At 43.5% G+C, this 15,463-nt stretch overlaps 1 protein-coding gene across 1 annotated transcript in view; it reads right to left on the bottom strand.

The window, feature by feature from the left end:
• ETV6 (ETS variant transcription factor 6) overlaps positions 1-15,463 on the bottom strand; it is a 151,064-nt gene that overhangs the window by 14,238 nt on the left and 121,363 nt on the right. Inside the window, exons 9-11 of the mRNA XM_021529942.4 lie at positions 12,626-12,768; positions 10,190-10,290; positions 230-6,985 (exon numbers count right to left, since the gene is read on the bottom strand). Coding sequence (XP_021385617.2) covers positions 6,880-6,985; positions 10,190-10,290; positions 12,626-12,768 — 350 coding nt within the window. The 3' untranslated portion in view covers positions 230-6,879. The remainder of the gene's footprint in view (positions 1-229; positions 6,986-10,189; positions 10,291-12,625; positions 12,769-15,463) is intronic.

Genomic DNA, 15,463 nt, shown 5'->3' with positions numbered 1-15,463 from the left:
AATTACCTGTCAAGCAAAGGTATGGGAATAGGAATAAGCTAACCTAAGACACTTACTTAGCTGGAAAAAAAAAAAAAAAGTTGCACTGACTGCAGTAGGAATATCGTGGGGAAGGGAGAGGGGAGGTGAGGGGAGGGGAGAAGCACAGTGAAAAGTAATGGTTGGAAACAGGATTAAGATCAAATTAAATGGAAAAAAGGGATACATTTTAATTCAGGAAATGACTAACCTGTGGTACAGAGGAGGTGGAGTCCTCATTTTGCAGGGCTTTGAATAGAGGCCTGCTCAGATCCTGCAAGCACACATTGGCCAAGTGAAAGTTACTGGCCTTGGCCCTTCCTGTGGTGAACACTCCCCACTTTCCTTGTTGGATCATCCAAATTGACTCTTCTTGCCTCAGCTTTCATGCAACCCCTGCTTCTTTTCCTCACTTTCTTCTGATGGGTCATGCACTCACATTTTCTGCAGCCTACTGGAAACAATGTCTGCTTTGTTTGAGCTGTCTTCAGTTCCTTTCCTTCACCTTGTCAAACACCAGGAAGGGTTGACTTGGAAACTTTGTCCATTTAGCAGAACTTGGCTTCAAGTCAACAACCCCAGGCTAACAGTGTTTATCAGGCAGTAGGAGATCAATTCTAATTCCTGAACAGTTATCATTCTTCCTGTTGTGGCTGTTCTCCAGCACTTTGAGATGCTGGGAAACTTTATGCAGAGGTGTTTGCAGGAGGCAGAGAGATTGATGTGTCCCTGCAGGTTTTACAACTGATTGTATCAGCCATAACGACCTCTACTGTCTTATAGTTAGGGTACTGTGCCTTCCTTTTTTCCCCCTAAATGTTTGTGACACCAGTCACACAAAGAGGGTCTGCCTGGTTTTAAATTGATATCTCAGCCTGGTCCTGTGCTGGCACTGAGGATGGAGGAGATGCACACACTTGATTTTGTTGACAAATGGACAACACTGAAGAAAACAGGTGTAGTGCTCCAATTCTCTGTAGCAATCGCCAGATTACTTCTTTTCCACTTGTACATTTTGCCTGCCCCAGTCTGCCAAGAATCCCAAGAAATGGGTGTCCTGCAGAGTAACAACCTAAGCCTTGCCCTTCACTGGACATCTAGCCAAGGGTGGAGAGACGGTCAGTAAGTAGCCAGGGTGCCCGAGTTATGATGACTAACCCTGGAAAATGGTCATTAAGCACTGTTAGTGGTGTCCTTTTGAGCAAGTGAGGGCTGCTACAGCAGGGCTACAACAGTGCTGCCACAGGGGAGGAGGAAAAAGGCTGTTTCATTCACTGGTGACATTGGCACAGCTCAGGCTGAGCTGGTTGCTGAGCATCCACAACCCATTCCCCTTTTTTCAAGGCAACAAGGTGAGGAAAGAGCATAGAGGGATGAAGGCAGGGAGACAGGCTCTTGCCCCTCTTTTTCTGCTCTGACTTCAAAATTATATAAAACTTCTCAGTTGATAGTGGAAAACAGGTAGGGACGCCTAGAATGAAGAAACAGATGTGATTTTGTTCACCATTGGCACAGTCCTGTCTTACATTTTGTGCTGGAGTTCTGGCTGCCCTGGCATTGACTTCTTCACACCTCATGTTCTTGGTTATGTTGGAAGTGGGTCCTGGAAAGTTCATCCTCACCTGGCTCTCTATTGGACTCTAAGGAGCTGCTTGGGGTGGTGAAACCTTGAACCAGGCTGCAAACCTTCCCTTCCTCCCTCTGCAGCCTTCCCCTTGCTGGGCATGGCCAGATGGCAACATGCAGTGGGACATTTCTTCTGAAGTAGCTCATGAAGTTGCATCTTTCTCCCATCAGGTGGATGTAATTTAGCTCAGCCTCCAGTTCTGCATGGTGAGCAGGCTGCAGCAGAACTGAGCAAGGTGTGCCTGTGGTGAACCCAGTGTAACCAGCAGATCCCCAGGTGTGTGGGAATCCAGGATGGGCAGACCTGACATGTGGCAGATCCACCTGTTCCTGTGCTGTTGGAATACTTACACTGAGACACCAACCTTTTCTTTCAGGTGATTAACAAAGCACGTTTGGTTTTGGGCTTCATGCTGTGGCAGTGCATCCTTTCTCTCCTCACATCTTTTTTTAAGTGGCTCTTTCTGTACTGCTTGGAAGTTTGAAACCCATTGCTGGGGTTTCAAACTGAGGTCAGTGGTTGCTCTCTGGAGCAAGGATGTGTTTGTTTGGTGTGGCTTTTGATGGCATCTCTGGAGCAGGGATGTTCAGAAGCCCCCCAGAGGCCTCACACTGTCAAAAGCAAGCAGCAGAAGCCCCACCATGCAGGAGACAGGGACAGTGAGGAGCAGTTTGTCTCACCTCATCTTGCTCTCCCCTCACCTCCAGGTTAGGGATGACCACTTGAAAATACAGTCCTGCTATGCTGGAAGAGACAGGCTGGGTTTCTAGACTGGTTTGCAAAGATGAATATTCTTTAAAACCTCTTGTTCTCACAGTCGTTGATCTGGCCTGTTAAGCAAGCTAAAAAGATGCATCAGTCATCACAGCAACTAAGGTTTGGTTTTTCTTTTTTCTTCTACGTCCACTCCAAGAGAAGGAAGGAGAACCAGGTGCATCCATCCAGTCATTAGAGGACTACTTGGCTTATCTTTCAGGACAGACAGCAAAGTACATATTTCAAGGGATAGCAGTAACTTTTCAGCCCTACCCAGGGAAGATCAAGGCACTGCTCATACGTGTTTGGGCAGGGGGAGCCTGCAGGTTTAATTTCCTGATGGAAAACAGCTGCTGTGGGCTGCTCTTAGGTACCATGGCTCTTAAAAAGAAATAGCCTTGTAGCAATGATTGCACCAACAAATTTGGCATTCCTGCTTTTATATTAAATTTTTTTTTATTGAGATGATGTAATTACAAGCATTTAAAAAATTATTTGCAACTCACTGGCCCTGAGAATAGGCTTGTTTGTTTTTGTTTTGTTACATTCATTTGATTCAGTCCCTTAGCCCCACACCTTAAAAAAACAAAAGCCTTCATCAATAAAAACACTAGAATTTTATTTTTTTTTAAAAAAGACCTCAAACGCTGGATTCGCGTACAGTTGCAGTCTGACAAAAAAGATCTGGAGAATGCATATGTGGAGTTTGAAATACGGGAGGATGGCAGCAACTTAGTGTTCACAGAAAGGTCCCCAGTAGTGTTCTCTGGATGGAGAGACAGTCAACAGGTTTCAAACTTTAATCAAGAAAATATTCTGCAGTGGAGCTGCAGCGTGTCCCAGCTGACTGACCTGTGGCTTGCTGAGGCTTGTAGCAAGCTGATGACAATGAAAGTCCCACTTAACCTCTGCATAACCACGTAACCACTCAGAACTTTGCAGGGTGCTGAGGTTGGCAGGGATCTGCTCCAACCCCTCTGGCCAGGCAGGGCCAGCCAGGCACAGCTGCCCAGGACTGTGTCCAGGTGACTTTTGTGTGTCTCCAAGAACAACATGCTTTCTCCCTTTCCCCACTCGCTCTGGTGGCAAAGGCAGAAAGTTTGGTTGTTTTGCTGCTGGCAAATTCTACACTGGGAAATCAGAAACTGGGGGAGGGGAGGAAGGCAGGTGTCAGTGTTGGTGGAAAGACAGTGTTACCTTTGCTAGCCCTGGCAGGCAGCGATGCATTCCTATGGCTCAGGATGTTAATGCTGTTTTTGCACTCCCATGGATCTGCCAGTGGATGTGAGATCAATGGGAATCTCCCTCCTGCAGTTGCTCTAGCCTGCCTACTTTTTTATTTTTAGTCATACCTAGTAAACTCACTTCAAGACCCCAAGAGCAGTTCAAATCCTGCAGTTCCCACAACAGGCCCCAAGGCCCTGCAGCCCTAGCAGCTGGCAGTGTCACCCATAACATTCCCTTTGGCACCTGGAGACCTGGCAGGAGACAGGAAGGGCCTCTGTGGGACTGGCCTCTTCCAAGGTCAAAGACTACTTTCATTCCAGCTAGCATCAGCCTTGAGAGAACTCCTTCTCTGTGGTTGTGATGATGTTGTCTTAAGATGTCCTTTATGCATGAACTGGGAAGAGTTTCCAACAGCCACAAACATTTCTTCCCCTTTGACTGAGATTCTGCAGTGGAAGTGATTGCATTTGTTTGTAAAGGTGAACATTTCTACTGCAAAGCTTCCCTACCCAGTGCTGAGGATGGACTTAATTTGATAGATAATGGTGAGGAAATGGGTGGATTGTCTCTTGTTCTCTGTATTCTGCAGTGTGCACCTTGGCCATGACAAAAAGCTGTGACTCATCAGAGCACTTTATGCAGAAAGTCTCTATTGGTTTTTTTCTTTGGTCTCTCACCATCTTGTAACAGCAGGGCAAAGAACTGCAGTTATGCAGTTGTCTAGACCACAGCAGTAAAGAGGATGAACCATCCTCTGAAAAAACTTTCTACCAGTGGACAACCAAGGATCCAGCCACAGCCTTCCTTTACATTGGTACTTCTGATTACACTCCATCTATCAAATTCACCATTCCAGCTCCTGAGACCTGGCTGCAAGTTGAGCAAAGTGACAGAGCAACTCCTTGGGCCCTTGATCTGAAGGGACCTTAGGTTTCAGATCTGTGACTACTGAAGTCCCACGTCTCCCAATCTCACGCCTCATGAGCTCCAAGGACCTCACAGTCACAACAGAAACAGGTGACACATTGCTAAAAAACACTCCCCTGTCCATTATTTTGAGGCAGAAAAGATCAAGTATGTGGTGTGCTGGGACTTTTAACTTACTGTGATTTTATAGGAAAATGTGGCTGGGCAAAGCTCAGGGAGAAATGTACACCCTGTCATTCCTCATCAGATACTGGCTCAGCAAAATCTCTCCTTGTTGTACGATGCTTATCTACACCCTTAACAAAGCTGTTCCTTCTACGACCTGTGACTCAATATTAAGTCTTTGGTGAGATTGGCCTATCTCTGTTTAAACACAGGGGACACTGTTCATTGCAGAGTGACATTTTTTCCTGGATAGATTAACCCTCTTGTTAAATACGTGGAAAGAGCAAATGTTGTGTTGGTTTAATAGCTGATAAAAGCTCTATCATGGGAATGTACCTTGTTTTTTGGTTGAAATGGATTAGATTAGCATTTTGATTTTTTTCCAGATCTAGTTTCTTTTATGTTTCCATTAAAGAGGCTTTCTGCTTTTAATGCACTGCTGTGGACATGCTTTCTTTCAGGCACCATGTGATTCCTGCAGTTTTCCTATACACCTCCTACCTCTGCAAGCATAATTTCTGCTAGATCTTCCTTCCATTCAAAGGACCACTGCTGATGGATCACTGGACACCACAGACATTCCTGTCCTGGTGGTTCAAGCTGTGAAATGAAACAGGTCAGCAGTTTCTCTTGTTTGGGCATCAAGGACTGCTGAGCTTTCTGTGACCAAACTAGACATAGCTCTTTGCCTAATGCCAAACACCCTCAGTGCAGCAAACCAAATGGAGGCACCTTGCAAACAGAACAAAACCCCAAACCAAGAAAGCAACACGGGTGTAGGGTTTGTTCTTCTCTTGTCTTAAATCATGTTAAAAACAGGCAAGCTGGGACAAGCTTCCTTGATGGCAGAGCTGTAGGATGGGGGAGGGCAGTGGGAGGCATTAAAAAAAAAAAAAAAAAACAACAAAAAAAACCAAATCCCAAAACAAAGCCAAAATCAATTACAAGATATAAGTATAGCTATTTGGTCTCTCGTTCTCTAACATCAGATTTTGGAGTGGTGAATCATCTACCTCTCCAGCAGCACAAAATGATCCTGGAGAGGCTTCTGAGTAATACAAACCATGTGATGAATCCCTTTGCTTTCTCCCTGTGATGTAAGGAACAGTCCTTCACCTTTCACCCCAAAATTGCTAGCAGGTATGAGAAACACCCCTTCCTTCTGTAATTACAGATGCTTCAGTCTTTCCTTTTTATAGAAAACTCTGAACTGAAATTCACAACTCTGCGTTGTGAATATACTGGGGGGGACTATATATATATATTTATATATATATATATATATATGGAATTTTTAGATATATATATACACATATATATAGATATATATATATATGTATTTGTCCCCACCCTTCCTTCCCCCTCCTCCATTCTATCACTTCTTTGCCAGAAGGAGGGAAAATGTTAACTGATAGTCACTTGCAAAGGTTTGTCACATTTATTTTTCTCCACTCTGGAGCACTTAGGTGATTGGTTTTGGTCCATATTCCAGCAGTTAACAGCCACTCAGAGTACTCTGTGTGAGCCCAAGCTATGTGGGGATGACAGCCCAGCCTACATGTGAAGGGTGTCTCCTCTTCATTTGACAGGTATGTGTGAGAAATTCTTTTGGTAGCTTCAACACATTTCCCAGTGGCAGCACAGATAAATTGATCCAAGCGAACTGGAAGCCTTGAGCAAATCCCTTCTGTGTTGCTATTGTTTATGCAGTGTCGTGTCATGAGACTTGAACAGAAAATAAGAGCACTCTATTTCCATAGGAAAGCCTTCTAAAAACAAAAAACCAAAAAAGAAGAAGCATAATCTGATGTCTTGTCCCATGTGAGATAAGGAAAGTCAAACTGCATGTTTATTAGGGAAAAAAAAATGTCAAAAAAACCCCAAAACTGAAACAAGCCAAAAGGAAAGAAAAAACTCAAGGGAGACTCGGTAGAAGAGTGAAGCAGTGCATAAGTCCAGGCTTTCTCCCCTTTGCTTTCCTGCCAGCACCACTTCTGCCGGTTAGTTAGCTGTGTTAAGGTGCTTCAGGTCCTGCGTGGTCTTCAGGCTAAGCAGCGACCTAAGGACTGCTCCTGTGTTGTTGCTTCCCCTCCCAAACCGTGCCGACCTCAGGCAGATGTTTCTCCCCTGCACCCACAGAGGTGGCGCACCTGGTTCCTTCAGCACTCCTCTTCCTGGTATATTTGTTCATCCAGTTCCTGGGATTCAAGGTGCTCGAGGCGGTCTGTCCGGCCACTCATGATCTCATCTGGGGTCTTCATGAACCTGCGAGACAGAGAAACAAGCGCATTTCTCAGGGGTCTCAGCTTTTATCGTCATCAAATAGTCGAGACCCCTGAGCTCTACAGTTCCTAAGATGATCTTTGCTGTATCCTCCCAAAGCCTCAGTAATTTCCAGCTTCTCCCCAGGTATCTTCCCTCCTCTATACCTTGAAAGGAAACAAAGAAATCACCGGCCTTTACCCTGGCTTCTTGAAAGCCCACATCGGAACCAAACCCATAGTTTTTTCCAAAGAAAGATATTTATTTCTTCTCCCTCATATTGTTTGCTGTTTTCATGTCAGATGACAGCTTGGCCCAGGTACACTCATGTGTGGTGTCTGGTGACAGAGACATGAAAGGTGTTTATGATCAGCGTATTTCAAAGCACAAGCCCTTGCAAGGTGTGGGGAGGCACAGGGCTACTGGTTTGTGCAGGCCTGTGTGTAGGTGAGTGAGAAGAAAATGAAACACCAAAGGAACAGAGAGGGGAAAAAAGCCAAGGAGCCAAGGTCCAACTCAGAATAAGTTCCAGGAATGAAAAAACCCCTGAAGGAAAAAGATTTAGGGCTAGAGAACTGTAAGCAAATACAGTCTTTTCCTGTGTGCTTGTAGAAAGTGTGACTGAATGAGGCAGCATCCTCTGTAAAGAGTGACACTCCCAGCACCAGTGTCTCAAGGCAGTAAGTCTGCAGGGTGCTGGAGACAGAAACTGCCTCTGGGGAGGCATGGCAGCAGCAGGAAATGAGAAAGAACATCCAGCAGCCTGCAGTTTAAGTCTGCAGTCTTGGTTTTTGCCAGGATGCTACTGTGTACTACTGCACAGAGGTAGCACAGAAAGGTTCTGCTTTTTCATTTTCAATTTTATGATGTAGGAGAGAGTGGCACAGGAAGGATGAAACCCTGGTTTCAACACAAATCAGTTTCCCAACTCCCCTGCACTTCTGGAGAAATTAGGATGAAAGATGTTTATGCTGGAAGTGGTACAAAATTTCACAGTCTTTCATTAACAACCTAGTGGTTAACATGCAGCAGTACGAAATGTGTTACTTGTAAGACCTGATTTTATTTCAGGTTGATGATATGCTCAGTATCATTGCCCTAGTGAAAACAAAAACAACCAGCAGAAGCCTTGTTACTATCACTGACTCAGAATGGTCACTGCTAGAGCCTCCCAGCAAACACAGCATAGCCTGGAAGTAACCTTTAGCCATCCCTTCTAATTTTGGAAATCATGTGCATATATGCATTTAGGAGGAAAAAATGGGCTATGACTCACTGCTGTGTCACTGCTGGAAAAATGCTGCTGAAACAAACAATGTTACAGTGGTGAAAAACTTGTATTCAGGGGTGGTGAATCAGTCAGTGCCTGTCTACACACTGGAAATGCACCACAGCCCACGGCCAGACTGTGCCCAGATTTAACCCCTGTGACTGTCCTAATCTTGCATGACAATGAAATCAAAACACAGAGTGGTCCCACTGCCATGGGAGCCACCCCCCCTTCCACGTGGGGCATGGCCGATGCGAGCTGCACCACAGGATTTTGGGTATTCCTTCTGGTCTCTGCTTTAAGCCACATCAGGGAAACCACAGTGTGGGTATTTCTAATAGCATTTGATTACATAAAACAAACAAACAAACAAAAAACAACCCAACCCAGAACTGCACAAAAATTAAGACACACTATCTGTAACCTATTTTGTTGCAGAAGACACCCAGCCAACCTATTAGAAATCCTTTTCTGACTCCATCTTACTTAAAGCTCCATACAGGTATCTGCAGATGACAACTGCCTGCATGTTAAAGTCACATTTCCTATTATTTCTCTGCTTGCAAGGAATAGCCAAGAAAGGCACATTAATAACTTGATTTTTTGCAGCTGTTATTTTTCTCTTCAGATATAAATAGGTCTAAGAAAACATCAAAAAATTTTTTATTGGGAATTGTGCAAGGAAATGTTTTGCTGGGGTTTTTTTTCCCAGTTTCCAAAGGAAATGAAGTTTATATAGCTCATGTTTTATGCTCTCTGATGACCTTTCAATCTGTTGGTCAAACTGGCTAAGTCTGACAGAGAAACTGAGGTCTCCAAGGGCATTAAGTTAAATGGTTTTGAGAAAACAGGCAGCCTGGTTGAGAAGAGATGGACTCCTGTTTTTTGTATGTCCCCACTGAAGGGAAGGCTTCAAGAGAAGCACATTCAATGTTCAGCATCAGGAATTCCCCCAGGGCAATGCACTCCTCACACAAGGCCCCAGAGATACAGGTACCCTTGGTACTGATGGAGCAACCTTGTTTTAACTTCCACAAGAAAAGAAAAAATTACTATTGAGCACTTGATTTTCCCCATGGCTGCTTCTTTCCATCACTCTCCGTCTTGCATCTAAGTTTCCTTCTAAGAGCTGACATAAACTAGTCATTCCAGAGAACCCTTTTCAGCTGAAAAGAGTTTGAGTGCTAATGCACTTCTGTTAGCTATTTAAGAAAACAAATTCCAAGACTGCCTTCCTATTGTTACCATGTCCAAACACACTGCTAGATCCAGGCCACTGACAGCAAAGCAGTCTTTGGTCTGAGTTCAGTGCTCTGAGGGTCAGACGTGCACTAGGATTTGCTGGTGTTGTCTGAAGAGGAGTGGAGTGCTCTCACTCTGTGCCATCTGCACTCAAGATTGTACAAATAGCTCCCTGCTTTAATGCTGTTTCAGGCTCTATTTCCTAAATTCTTAGTTGTATCACCCAATCAGCTGTGCTGGGTTTTATGATCAGCTCTTGCAGCTCCCACTCTTCCTTCAAGGCAGCACCAAAGACATGGTCATCGAGTGCTTCTCTTCTGCTATGCCCCTGAGGAAATGCCTGATCCCTGCTCAGCTTTCAGAGGCAGCTGTGTTTGAGGAGTCCATTTGGAGTAGGTTTTCCAGCAGTTTGACTGAACCCATTTATCTAAGGTCTTAAACAATGGCACAGCCTGCACAAAGCAGTGGAAAGACTTCTATTGTCTCCACTGATCATTGAGACAGGCCTGTGTTTTCTGTAAATTGGTCTGGCTGCCTTAAAACCTGGGAAGCACTGCTCTATACAGCTTTTACAAATGTATGGCCCTCTTCACCTGTGTTATAACTGTGGCAATGAGGTATCCCACACACAATTCCATCTTCCGTCCTCAAAAACTAACTGTCCATAGAAAGAAATGGCGAAGAAAGAAAATTACCTGAACAAAAGCCTTTGTCCTGGCTCCTTCCGGATAATATTTAGTTTGTAGTAGTGGCGTAGGGCTCTGGACATTTTCTCATAAGTCATATTTGTTCTGTTCTGTTTTATTCAAAAGAAGAAAGGAAAAAAAGTGGTGAGACGATTCATTAAAACCTTCCTAAGCCCCCAAAAGAGTTGCAGAACTATCCCAACTACCTAAAGTAACCAAGACAGTCCAAGAAATTACATGTACCATTTTCTGTTGTTTGCAGGCCCATTCTACCCCCACCCCCCTCATCACCAAAGTTGTGTGGGTCTCTTTCCACACAGGGCAATTTAAGCAAGGAGTTTAACAAGAATTCCAAGCAAGGTTTTTCTACAGTTTCTTGGAACACAGATAACAAAAGACTTAATTAACTACAAGAGGAGACATTAGGCGGAGGAAGATGCTCATGCCAAGTGGGATGTGACAGGCCTGTTCTTAATGAAAACACCTTTTGTAAAAGCCTGGGAGTAGTGGCTAATAGGCTGGATCTGTCAGCAATCCCTGCTTGGAGCACTGCTCCTCTGGGATTCCCCTGCATTAACTAGTTAATGCTCACAGAGCTCTGTGAGGACTCTTAGCCTGTTTCTCCTCTTGTAACACAGGTGTAAACCAAGAAACCAGCTGGGTTGTACATCTGCCTCTGTGACACATCCTTCCCTTCATTCTGGGAGCTGTTAGCCCCAAAGGCCATGGCCAGAGCACTGAGGTATACTGAAGTGTGAGATGGTTCATTAAAACCTTCCGAAGCTCCCAGAGGAGATGGCTCTGCTGAAGCTGAGTGTCACAAGGAAGAAGCGATAGGCACTGGCAGAGCTGTTTGTGGGCAGCCCCCAAATTAGTGACTTGGAGGAGCAAGATCAGCCCCTTGGGCTATGTCTACACAAGGAGCAGTGGTTGCTGTCTGGCAGAGACTCCCAGCAGAGACACAACTCTGCCGTGTGTGCCTGAGTGTAAAGCAACCCCTTGCCATGGGCAAAAAACACCCAACAGTAGAAGCATGTTTTTGTTCTGGGAGTCTCCATGGCAGGAGCTTGGCTCCATCAAAGGAGACTGATCCACCTGCCTAAAATGCCCAGTAAGAGCAGACCCCCTCTGCTTGCCCTGACTACAGTAACTCTGTAATGGGCGTTCTCATCAAGAACTCCTGTGGCAATGAAACACTAACAAGGACCAAGTTTTCCCTGCAAAATCTAGACTCCTCATTGAGAACCTCCCTGAAATACTAGTTGTGCTTCTTCCATTACTTACATGCTGAAAGGCCACTGTGTTGCCAAATGGCCAATGGTCTGAAGGAGCTTCAGTTTTAGACACCCAGCATGAGACCTAATGGCATGGCTCAATTATTAATGTGCAGGTTGGGTAAGTTGTAAGTTTCATAAAATTCCCATTAATCCGTATCTCCAGCATGTTCAGAACCACACAGATGACAGCACAACCCTCTGGTGTGTCAGCTATTCCTCCCAGTTTTGTGTTATCTGAAAATCTGTCCCATTATCCAGGTCATTAACAGACATACAGTAGTGCCCCCAGAATCAATCCCTGGGGTAAAATGACTAGTGACTGGATTTTGTGCCATTGATCACCATCTTTGCAGCCCAGCGGATCAGCCAGTTTTCCATCCACCTCACTGTATTCTTGTCTAGGTCATACTTAATTAGCCTGTGTTTGAAGCTATTATGAGATAGTTTCAAAAGCCTTTCTAAAATCAAGATAAGCTATATCCATCATTTTCCCTGAATCCACTGAGCCAATAATTTGGTTGTAGATGGATATCACAGTGGTCAAGCATGACTTCCCTTTTGTAAATCCATGCTGACTATTCATACATTAATATGAATATACTTATATACATATACAGGAATATCTATACATAAGTCAGCCCCAAACTATAAAAATCAGTAATGCCTTTCCAGAGAACAAACCAGGAACCACCCTCTGAGAAGGAAATACATAATCCTGCAGCACTTGGTGTTTGTCACAGGGCAGCCTGTGGAATCTGGGAGTTGTTGCAGACAGGAACACAGAAAGCTCCTACTCTGTAGTACACAGCTCCTTGTAAACTACATCTCACCAGAATATCCTCAGCAACAGGTTTTGAGAAGAAGTAAGATGCCTTGAGAGAGAAGGACTGTTAATTCTTGCACTCCTTATAATTTCATAATTACATGCATTTATAACTAAAGGCCTTTAAACCAAACCAGCAAGCTCTCTACATGAAGAATAGGTTTTAGTGCTTTAGGATGGATGCTTTGAATTTCTAATGTACATAGAGTAAAAGATTACAGTTTTCCAGTAGAAATTTATATGCCATCTTTTCTTCTTTACCCCCACTTATAACTGGAACCTGTAATGCTACGAGAGACAAAGTAGGAAAAGTGCTGCAGGAGGAAAATGGCATTGCTTCCTTACCTTGTGGTTTCCCCACAGACGAGCCAGCCCATTGGGATCCACTATCCGAAATATTTTTGATTCCTTATCTTCCCATCGGATGAAATTTTCGTACCGGCTGTCAGAAAGCAGCTGATAAACATAATCCCAAAGCAACCTACAGTCTGCAAAGAGAGAAACAAGAAAATAATTACTTTTCTTTTTTTTTCCTTGTGATTAATTCTTGAAACCTTTTGTGTGGGTGGATGGATGTATAGTGAAAGGACAGTTGGGATCAAGGATGAAACAGCTGCTGTGACCTAAAATGAAAATGGGCTTGGCTGGTATTGGGTAATGTTTGCAAAATGGACTGGAATATACAGCCTCCTCTGATGCATCCCAGTTCTCCTGACACTGACAGAGCACCTCCATCTCATCAAAAGCTGTGTGAGGTGACCTGCTGGTCTTAGTTGTGTGTTTATAAAGCTCACGCTGTTGGCCCTGCTGCTGTTGCTGGCTGTTTCAGTGGAGAAATCACAAATCCTGCAACCTACTCTCCCTGCTTGAGGCTGCCCTTTTCTGTGCTAACATGTGAATCTAAATCATGGGCAACATTACAGCTTTCCTTTGTAGACTCCATGTGATATAAAACTGACAGCTTCTCCCATTTGCAACTTCATTTTTTGTTTTACTTTTTAAGGTTCCCTAAATGAAACAACACCTAAGATTTGTAATTACTTGAGTGCTATTGAGAGGTTAAATACTTTCTATTTGGATAATTGAATTCAAATTTCCTCTTGGCAAACACTCCTTAGGTTGCTAATTAAAGGTCTAACAGACACTTAAGTTTTAGTTTAGTGTTTTTCAGTTTCATGGCAGTCTCTTGAGACTGAGGAAGCCAAGAACTGAGCTGCTCCTACTTCCTGTTTGCAATGTGTGTGTGCAGCACAGAAAAACTGGGAATATGGAATATGGACTGTGAATTGTACAGAGCTGGGGGTACTGCTGTTGTCAGAAACAACAGGGTTTTCACAGCTCAGCTATCCAGATTTCTGAGGTAGCTGTGGGGTTGCACTTTACTTTGAAAGCAATACCAGCCTCTGAGATAGGGCTTGTTAGAATTGTCCAAGGGCTGGCAAGCAAAGACATCCAGCTTCTAAATGCTAAAATTCTTGTCAGCCTGTCTTTCTATCCCTGTCTGTCTGTCTGGGGCTGGCACGTGTTATAATGGGCATGATGACATGGGAATATAAAATACTTTTTGAGAAAGGATATGAATAACACATTTAGTGAGCACACCTGATATTGACAGAGATTTTCAAGTTATTTTCCCACTTCCAAACTGCAAAGAATATCTCTGACAAACAGTACTGTCTCTAAAACCAGAGTTTAGTTTGCCAGTGCCCTTGCTTTAGTCTCTCCCTGCCAGTTCTACAAAGCATAAAACATTTTGTTTTGAAGAGATAGCATCTGGAAAAAATCTGGTTCCCATTCTAGCTGAAATCTACCCTGATGGTCACCTCATCCCTGACAAGAGCAGAAATGTAAAAGGCAAGAAACAAGACTTTCTGGTTGGAAAAACCTTATTTTCATTAACATTTTTCATAGAAAAACATTTTCCACAGAAGAATGTCCATCCCCATTTGAGATTTTTCTAGGTTTGCATTTAAAAAATGAAACCTGGGCACAAGTTTCCCTGGACTAAGTGAGAAGTCTGAAAACTGAAGTTGAATTCTACCATTTGAATTTCTGTCATCCTCCCTCTCAAAAATTCACAAAACACAATTCTTACATTGCCTTTCTGTCAGTGTTTTTGTACACACACACACACATAAGAAAAAAGCTTATTTTCTAGACTTCATTTGTGACTCAAGACAAGGGAGACTATATTGCTCTTCTGGTTTGTGCCTTTTAATATTGTGGGAGGTTTTCAAATAAAAGGGTAGTAAGGCCCTGCTTAAATGGTTCTTTGACACACGTGCAATTAATTCCAGAACTTTTTCAATGCAAGAAGTGTATTGAAAATGTCTTTTTTAGTGCAAGAATCCTTGGAGTCAGTTGGAGGGATGCTGCTCCTGAAGAGGCTAGTCAATGTCAGGCTTTGTCATATTCTTGAATTATCAACCCAGGGCAGACCATCTCCAATTACAGCACCTTACAGATCATACTTAAAGTTCTGCAGACATTATTTACACTTGTCTTTAAGTTCACCTCATAATTCGCAGTAGGCAATGTTATTTTTAATCCCTCTCTCTCACATTCAAACACAAACTCTAGGCCCCCTTCTACACAAAACCAAAGAACACAAAAAAATCAGCCTGAGATGTCTAGGTGGAAACAAAGACAGCTTCAGATGCTGAGAAGAGCTAGGATTCAAGTGCAGATTTGTTTTTTATTGTTCACTTAGTTTTTAAGACGGATTCAGGCAGAGCTTCAATATAAATACATCTCAAATGAGAGAAACAGATCTGCATCTTGAGATCTTCACAAGAAAAATCAAAAGTGATCAAGGGCCCCATCCCATATTCTCAACTGACTGAGCTGCTCAGACTTGCAGAGGTATTTAGTAGGCTGGTGGAATTTGCAAAAAACCCCAACCACCCAAGTATCTGACACTGCTGTTTGCTTCAACAATAAAACTGAAAATCCTTGAAAACTCTGCTTGGTTCCTACAACCACTTAAAAACTTGATTTCAAACCACATGGCTGTCTATCTGCAAATTTAGATATATGACTCAGTTGCAGTAATTTACTGAGCATCAGGGCAACTGTGGTAACTGTGTCTCAAGCCACTGCAAATAGGAAATAAAAAGCATTAAACACCAGAAGAAAAAATTCAGGCTCACTGCATTTCTTCTCCCCAGAGTTGAGAGCTCCAAG

Source organism: Lonchura striata, chromosome 1A, assembly GCF_050655825.1.
Source record: "Lonchura striata isolate lonStrDom1 chromosome 1A, ASM5065582v1, whole genome shotgun sequence".
Lineage (NCBI taxonomy): Eukaryota > Metazoa > Chordata > Aves > Passeriformes > Estrildidae > Lonchura > Lonchura striata.
Note: the sequence above shows the minus strand (reverse complement) of the source record. Positions and strands in the feature narration are given on the sequence as shown.